Source organism: Hippocampus guttulatus, chromosome 18 (genome assembly GCF_054856545.1).
Source record: "Hippocampus guttulatus isolate MCC_2025c chromosome 18, RoL_Hgut_1.0, whole genome shotgun sequence".
Taxonomy (NCBI): Eukaryota; Metazoa; Chordata; class Actinopteri; order Syngnathiformes; family Syngnathidae; genus Hippocampus; species Hippocampus guttulatus.
This window is the reverse complement of record NC_141278.1, coordinates 4462702-4471424: the sequence shown is the minus strand read 5'-3', so window position 1 is coordinate 4471424 and position 8723 is coordinate 4462702. Positions and strand designations below refer to the sequence as shown.

The 8723-nt window shown below is 43.5% G+C and overlaps 1 protein-coding gene across 1 annotated transcript; it reads right to left on the bottom strand.

Moving 5' to 3' along the window:
- Window positions 1-767: 767 nt before the first annotated feature.
- On the bottom strand, window positions 768-8187 carry LOC147190701 (transcriptional repressor scratch 1-like). The gene is made up of 2 exons (XM_086136671.1): window positions 7564-8187; window positions 768-5193 (listed from the first exon to the last, which is right to left on the bottom strand). The coding sequence occupies exons 1-2, from the start codon at window positions 7682-7684 to the stop codon at window positions 4394-4396; spliced, it is 921 nt and encodes a 306-aa protein (XP_085992797.1). The 5' UTR covers window positions 7685-8187; the 3' UTR covers window positions 768-4393.
- Between the last annotated feature and the right edge of the window lie 536 nt (window positions 8188-8723).

The following is an 8723-nucleotide window of genomic DNA, read 5'->3' as shown; positions in this document are numbered from 1 at the left end:
AATAGAAAAAAAGACTTTGTTCTTGCAACATGACAGCTTTTTGGGGGAACTTAGACCACAATTAATTTTTTTTTTTCATATTACGACTTTTGCACGTTCTCCCCGGGCCTGCGTGGGTTTTCTCCGGGTACTCCGGTTTCCTCCCACATTCCAAAAACATGCATGGCAGGCTGATTGAACACTCTAAATTGTCCCTAGGTGTGACTGTGAGCGCAGATGGTTGTTCGTCTATGTGTGCCCTGCGATTGGCTGGCAACCGGTTCAGGGTGTCCCCCGCCTACTGTCCGAAGACAGCTGGTATAGGCTCCAGCACCCGCCTGCGACCTTTGTGAGGATAAGCGGAATGGAAAATTGCAGTCTTTTCAAGAAGAATCTTCCCGTTGCTTGTTTTCGGTTGTCCTGGTTTCAAAACAAAGGCATCTCCTATTAAGTTTTGCTCTTATCATACTTGGAAAGCTTCGACTTTGCTCATCGCGGCATGAATGATTTAAAAGTGGCGAGCGCACTGGGGAGCATGTATGAACAATTTAAAGCCATCGCCTGCTTCGGGCTGAAAAGGTCAAGTGTGATGGGAAAAGCGGAATTAGCATATTTAAATGTTTCCCGGGCAATAAATAAAATATTTCTTGTCTTCTTTTTCGTTGTCGTCAGTTCTCCTATAAAGTCATTCAGTGCATAAGTAAAACAGTGAGTGTTTTTTTTTTGTCGTCTCTCAAATGCATTGGAGTCGCGTCCGTGAAAAAGTAAACAAAAAAAAAGAAGCAGTGTTTTACATTGAAACTATCTTTTATTCTTAATAAGTGAAAGGGGATGACGGGGGGGAATGCCCAGTGTTATTTTTGTGCTTTACATTAGAGGACCCGAATAGAATGCCCACCCACCAAGAATTCGGAAGCTCTGGAAAAATCATCATCATCATCGTCATCATCATCACGCTTTACAGTAACAGAGCTCTAGAAATAATAATAATAATAATAATAATACATTTTATTTATAAGCGCCTTTCAAGACACCCAAGGACACTTTACAATAACAAAAAACACAAAACAATACGGGTTGAGCAGCGGCAGCCAAAAATAATCCATCAGTCCATTCGGTGCTTATTTACAAGGCTTGAAAATATTGAATATCTAGAAAAGGGGCGTGTTGTAAAATTCATTGGTGACGTCGTCATCCTTTCTAGTAGAAAAATGAGACTGCGGTTCTTCTTTCTACAAACAAGGCGCCGTCTACCTGAATCTCTAAACTCTTATTGTGCTATTCACATTGGAAATAAAAATTAATAAAAAAACAAACAACCCAAAAATAAGAGAACTTTTGAAGAAGTTACAATTGGTACGAGGAACAAGAAGTGCTTTCATATAAGAATAGGTCGACTAACTCGTGGCTATAATAGGCTACAGTAGTGTCTTCTAAAAGTGTTTGGTCGGCGCTCTCTGGTGCTGAAACGTTGACTGCAAACTCAGATTTTTTTTTTTTTTACTCTGAGGTATCATCGTGCGATGTCAAAATCTTTTCATTGATACATTACTGTCATCTGTCCACACCAAAGGGCCAATACAAAGATGTTTTTAATTATGATTTCGCTGTCCGAACATTGCAACATTTTTCCTCTCCAAATTAGCTTTTTCTGACAAGTGCGTTTATTCTAGTAACATTGCCAGTTTTTTTCCAGTCCGACAGCTTTTGAAGAATGTTCCCATCCTTTGATACCGTGTCATACTGTAGATGACTCTCCCATTCTTGCAATTGGCAAGATATCGTCAGAATATCGCATCTGCTTTGTTCGACCAGCTAACTTGTGGAAAGGTATCTTGTTGTTGTTTTTACGTTTTTCACAATAATAAGAACAATCCATGTTCCAGCACCAGAGGTTGAACCGTAGTATCCTCTACGTTCTTCTACGTATACTTTTAGGCTAATACAAGGCAGGCAGTGCTTAAAAAGCATGTACAAAAAAAAAAGGAAAAAAGCTTTCCCGTCCATAACTATCATGCATATCGTGTCCCCGATTAATCGCCTCAGCGGAGAAGGCCTCAAAAGGATCACAGCAGTGTGTGTGTGTGTGTTGTGTGGGTGTGACACGTAATGTAAATATATCGATGTAAATACTGTAGATATAGCCTCCGTGGTTTGCAAACTCCCTGATATTTCGTCATGTATCATCACTACACATACAATAACGGAAAAAAAAACTATTGATATGAAAAAAATGCATTATTGCTTGATCAGATGTGAAGAATAAAAAACAAAGAAAATGTAGCTCTTTTTTTGGCAACTAAAATATTGAGAACATTGGCATAGTTTTTTGTTGCTAGGCTGTTGTCACCTTTTTTTGCATGCAGGTTTTCATGAAAATATCAAACCAAAAAAAAATAGTCAGGAAAAAAAAAGGCAAAATAAATGAGAAAGTGTCAAATGCTTTGGCATATTCCAAAAAGAAGGCAAAATAAAGTGCAAATGAATGGCATCAATACATAAATCAATAAATAGCGGAATACTGCGTGGTGGTATGTTTTTGGGGGGGGGGGGTTTCTCTCCAGAATTCTTTTTTTTACACACCAGTTCCCTTGAATGTTAGCCCTTGACATTTTGAATGTCTCCACTAACATTGGCATCTAAGACAATCTTTTAATCAGTTCAATATTGAACGTATTGCCGTAGTATTACCATGTACTGGGTAGAAACCAATGTTAAAAACCAACAGATGACGTGAATTTTCCAATTAATTTAAAAAAAAAAAAGGGCCCATTTGGGTCTCAAGCCACAGTTTGGCAACATCTCCTTTAAACAGCAAATAAATAAATAAATAAATAAATAAATACCCTGGTGTGTTTTTGTTTTGTTACCTGTCCGCTTTGCTTGCTTATGCTTGGATCCAACAAGAAGACAGACGGTCTCGCTTGCGATACTGTTGTGCTTGCTTGTGCTATTACGCTAATGGGTTATGATGAGCTTGATGTGCCGTGCTTTGTTTATCTGCCTTTGCAGCTTCTCAGTGGGCTATTTTTGACTGGACTGATGATCCAGTTGTTTTGTTGTTACTATTGTTCAAGATGGGTGTGAGTGTTGTGGTTTAGTCTTTTTTTTTTTTTTTTACTTTGTGGATTATTTGTAGTGGTATTGTTTATTTCTGTTATGCGTTCTGGCAATTGTCATAATCTTATGATTTGTACATTGCGCATGTCGTGTGAGGTGCCAATTTAATTATTATTATTATTATTTTACCGTGTGGATTATTTTGAGTTCTGATTCTGTTCTATTGAGCATGCTGACAGATATCATCAATGACACGTACACTGCAGATGTGACCGCGTGGGACTGAGAAGACTTGGTGGATTATTTTGAGTTGTTGTGTTTCTTGTGCAAGGTGACGGATTATCATGCTTGACTGGCTTTGCATGTACCTGTGCCTGGAGGCGTGCCATATATATATATTTTTAACTCCATGTGCTATTTCTAGTCACTATGTTGATTTCTGATGGTCAAGATGTGTCATGAATACCTCATGAGAGAAATGCCCAGCACTGATTATAAAATCATGTAGCCGTGCGTGACCAAGTGGATTTTTTTTGTTGCCCCAACTTTGTGGATTATTTCTAGTGTTTATTTCGACCGCGCAAGGTACCAGATACACTTTGTCGAACAATGGTGGAGGGTTAATGTCAGCAAGGCCTAAATCCTATCAAGAAGCACTGTCCTAAATTTTAAACCTATATTCTAATATTTGTTCCAAGAAATTATGTTCATTTTCATTGTCAAAAGTCTATTCGCTTTATCACATGGGCTGCACTGTTTATTGCTTGTCCAATCAGATTTCAGTCGCTGTGTTGCAATGTCAATTTCATCTGCTTGACAGCCTTGAGAATCAGCCGTGCTGGTTGATGTTCCTTAAACTACATTGGCAATGGGACTGTTTCTTGAAGCAATCGTATTTCAAATTCCTTATCACAAGGTTAGAGCGCTGTCTCTCGATGACTTCAGAACAAGCCAAGTTTGACTTGATTGACATCTGAGGCCATCTGCACACTTTATTTGATAGTCACCCTCTCAGCTGATTATAATGTATTCTTTCCTTTTTTTTCTTCATGTTATTGGATAGATATTGATTCTGAACTACTCCACATGATCTCTGCGGCAGAGTTGCTTGCTGTTGTATTGGGTTTTTGTCAAATATAGTGATGGATTTTCTAACTGCAATGTGATAGTGGTGGTATTAAGAGGTGAATTAGGTAGGGTAAGTCCCCACCGAAGCCCAAACGTCTGGCCCACCCCCGCCTTACGGTAACCGCCTGACCGAACCATACAGGGCGCAATCCGAGCCCTCGCAGAAAGCACGGATGGAAGACGAGTTCACGCCTGGAAGCATCTGGGTGGCGAAAACGTTCGGGGGTCACTCTCCGAGCGACCCGATGGGCGAGAAGGCCCCCTTGAAGCACGCCGACTCGTAGTGCTTGTTCAGGTAGCTCTTGAGCGCAAAGGTCTTGTCGCAGCGCTTGCACTTGTAGTGCTTGAACGCCGAGTGCGTCTGCATGTGCGCGCGCAGGTTGGAGCGGTCGGCGAAGGCCTTGCCGCAGTGCGCGCAGCCGAAGGGCTTCTCGCCCGTGTGCGAGCGCATGTGACCCTGCAGCAGCCACGGGCGGCTGAAGGCCTTGCCGCACACGTCGCACTTGTGCTTGAGGTCGTGCGTCAGCAGGTGCATGGCCATGGCGGGCATGGACACGTACACCTTGCCGCACGTCGGGCACTTCTTGGCCATCTTGCTGTCCATGCTGCGGTGCGTCTGCTTGTGGCGACTCAAGTTGGAAGACGTCGCGTACGTCTTGCCGCATTCGCCGCACGAGTGCCTCTGGGCTCCGGGCCTGCCCGCGCCGTCTGCGGCCGCCGTCCCGGCCGCCTTCCGTCTCGAACGGCCGTCCACGATGAAGAAGGCGTCCACGGAGTAGGCCTCGCCGATGGCCGTTTCCCCATTGATGTAGCCGCTGGCCGCCGACGACACCTCCGAGCGGGGGCTGTCAGGCTGGTCCGAGTCTCCGTTGATGTCGCCGTGGAGGCCGCCCACGTAGTCGCCGTCAATGCGGCTGTAGATGATGGACGGGCGGGATGGGGAATTTGGAGCTTTGGAGATGGCGGGCCTGTCGCTGCGCACCGGGTCGTCATACGGGGACGGACTCAGATAATCCCGCTGGTAACCTGAGGAGACGCGGGAAATGATTGGTGAAGAAATAAGACGCCGACTGGTGTTATTTAGAGACCCCGCTGCAGGCGGATGTACGAGACACTGACTGGACATTTTATTCGGTCCATTTGCATATTCTAATTCCATCCAAGTTTGCCAGTTGTCCCGAAGAAACAATTTCAATTTTCATCAAACGTTACTTGAAAGGAATTTAAATCTCACTCCAGTTTTCCTTGATATTTGAATAAATGGCCAAGGGGTTCCGGATTACTCTAGTAACACGGCGTTTTCTGCCCAAAAGATCTCGGCCGTTGAAATAATTTTCACTTTTCGTTTGTGACGCGCACACCCACGCGCTCAGTGAGACGGCAAGCTCTGCAGAATGCGCGCCGATCAATAGAGCTGCTCCATTTCAATTAGCGCACTCCAAGATACTTGTGCTGGTAATATCATTTCACCGGTCACTTCTGAGAAAGGCATCCATGTCGGTAATAGCTACTGGGGGCGGGCGAGTAGTGGCGGGGTTGAGCGAGTGTGCAGGTCAAGCTGCTTGTTTGTATGCTAACTGGACATTTTGGGGGAGGGAAGACGCAGGCAAACAAGATGGGAGTCTTGACGTCATGAGTCATGAATATTCCATAATAGCACTCTTGACTGCGAATGTGTGCGTGCGTGCGCGCGTCTGTGTTTTATAGAGCATGAGTAAAGTTTTGCAAAGATGACCAAGTGTTCATTTTAGCGAAGAGGAAGCCTGACTCAGAGCGCTTGAGCATGTGTGCGCTAAATTCAGGAAATAATACGACACAAGAAGCCAGCAAATCCTACAAGCCTACGAGAAATACGTTATTCATCTTTCAGGTATGAATGGGGGCCAATATTGGGATCGTCCAACAAAATTTGAACTATACATATATATATATACACACTGTGTGTGTGTGTGTGTGTGTGTGTGTGTATATATACAGTATATATATATATATATATATATATATATATATATATATATATATATATATATACATACTGTATATACAGTATATACACACACACGTATGTATGTTTGCGAGTGATGCTTCCAACTTGATGCGCACTTGTGTGCTTTGGCCTCCATGTAGGTTGCAAAGTGCTTCCTGTGTGTGTGTGTGTGTGTGTGTGTGTGTGTGTGTGTGTGTGTGTGTGTGTGTGTGTGTGTGTGTGTGTGTGTGTGTGTGTGTGTGCGTGAGAAATGCCATGCACTCAGGCGTGTAAGCTGCCTGGAAAATATGCCAACTTGACAGAAACACAGCAGCTGTGTGCGCATGTGCGTGTGCAACAAGCACCACTTGCTCGAGTCAAACTCGTGTTATATTTATAACATGGGAGGAGTGTAGGGGCCACAATAGGCCTGCCGTGTTGCTTCTGCTGCCTCCGTGTATGCCTCCGGATTCTGTCATCCCAAGTGTCATTGGGATGTATGCCCAGTATTCAGTAGGCCACTAGGGGGCAGAAATTTTCAAAGCGAGCTGACAATATAGCTCCAGCATAAAAAAACGCTACAATAAACCTTGGTTTATCACAAACAGAAAAAAAAAAAAACATTTTGGAGGTAGAATTTTACCCCTCGCATTGCTTTAAATGCATTTAAACATAAAAAACCTTACAGCCACTTTTCATAATATTTCTTATCACTGTATCTTTACAAAACAAAATGTTTGAATAACCCATATCATTTGATCAAATGAACATTCCACTTGTTTAATGCAAAACGTACCCACGCACGGAGCAGCAACACACACTGTATAAACAATACAAATAGCATCACTCACAGTCCTGTATCGTTTTCTTTCTGTTCATCTGACACAGTGACAAGTACTGCAGTTTTGTTGGGGCTCTTCTCTGCTTCTTCATCTCACTGTTAATTACATTACCAGTCAGCACATCACCACTCGGTGGCGCTGTGAATAAATGAGAAAATTGTAAATTGTATATGTCGGATCAACCCCCCTCCCCACCCCCCAACCCCTTTTCACTTGGCAACCTGAAATTTAATAGCAATGTGTATCATAATAGACATTGCGAATAAATTTCGGGTTGCCAAGTAAAAGTGGCTTTTTTTTTGTAAACCACCGTGTTTTACATTATCCTCCTTAATAAGGTCGATTACGTTTACAGGCTGCAGGCGGCACGTGTTGAGAATCACACGCTAGTCATACTTTGGACCTTGTGGATGCATATTGCATTCCGTGCATCTCCTCTGTACAGTCACTCCTCCACCGCCACTTTTTCTAGCTTTCTGACTTTCTCGCCACTACCTGAGTTTGACCCCCTTCCGAGTCACTTATGACTAATGCTGCTACATGGGGAATTCAGTTAATGCGTTGGAATAGCGTGTGTGCGCGACTCACCTTTATGATGATGGAATCGCAGGCTCAATTCCCCACGTCGACCGTGACAGTAGGAGCTCTCCAGGTCGGCGGCTGAAATGTCATCCAGCTTGACTTTCTTAACCAAGAAAGAGCGAGGCATGATGGCAGACACACACACACACACACGCCTACCAATTCACACTTTATGAAAATCTGTTTAAAAAGTTTCTTCTCCCTGAAAACGGAGTTATGGGCATTCCAAGAGTGTTAAGTATGTTTTTTAGAAAATTAGAAAAAGAAAAGGTCCCAGTTTTTGTTACTGTTAAAATTCCTCTCCTGTGTCAGGTCCTTCAGAACCGGTCAGCTCCTTGAAGCGAGCCAGTTGACGTCGCTGTCCCTTCAGCACCACAATAGCAGCACGAGTCAGGCACATTCCAGTGTTCAAAATAACCTTCTGTCTCTTTACCCTGAAAAGTAGTGCAAAGCAGAAGTTCAGCAGCGTCCAAAACGCGTCCCGAAACGTCCTTGCGCGCTATTGGCTCCTCTTAAGCACATTATTGCTCCTACAAAAAAATGATTCAAACGCGCAGGAAAGAGCCACACGTCCTCACATTCTTCCGCCTCCTCCACTTCTTCATCTGCCTCTGCTTCTGCTCAGAGTGTGTGAAGCTGCAGCGGCTCTCTGGTGCACAAGACCAGCTGTTGCCCTTATATAGATGAGAGAAATGGAGATGGGGGGTGGGGGGGGACAGAGAGAGAGAGAGAGAGAGAGAGAGAGCATTCGGTCCAATGGGAACAGCGTGGAGGGATTTAATGAGCTACTTTGAAAGCACTCGGTGGCTCGGCACTGATTTATAAGGCGAGTTAAAGAGGAGCAAAAAGGGGGCTTTGCAAAAAAGTGGAAACTGTGATGAAAGTAAAAAGGGCCACACAGAAAATCAAACAATTAAAAAAAAAAACAAGTGATGAATGCGTGTATGACATCACGCTGAAAAATATACATAACATGTGGATGTGGGGAGAGAGAATGTATGAGAAATGTAACATTTGGAATTCAATTAGAACGCTACTAAATTGAGCCTCTTTAAAATCAAACTTAATGGCATGCATTGAGATATGCATCGATGTGAATGACCTCAAAGTGCGAATGTGATTGGCTCGTGACCACTTCAGAGTGTACCCCGTCTCTCGCCCAAAGT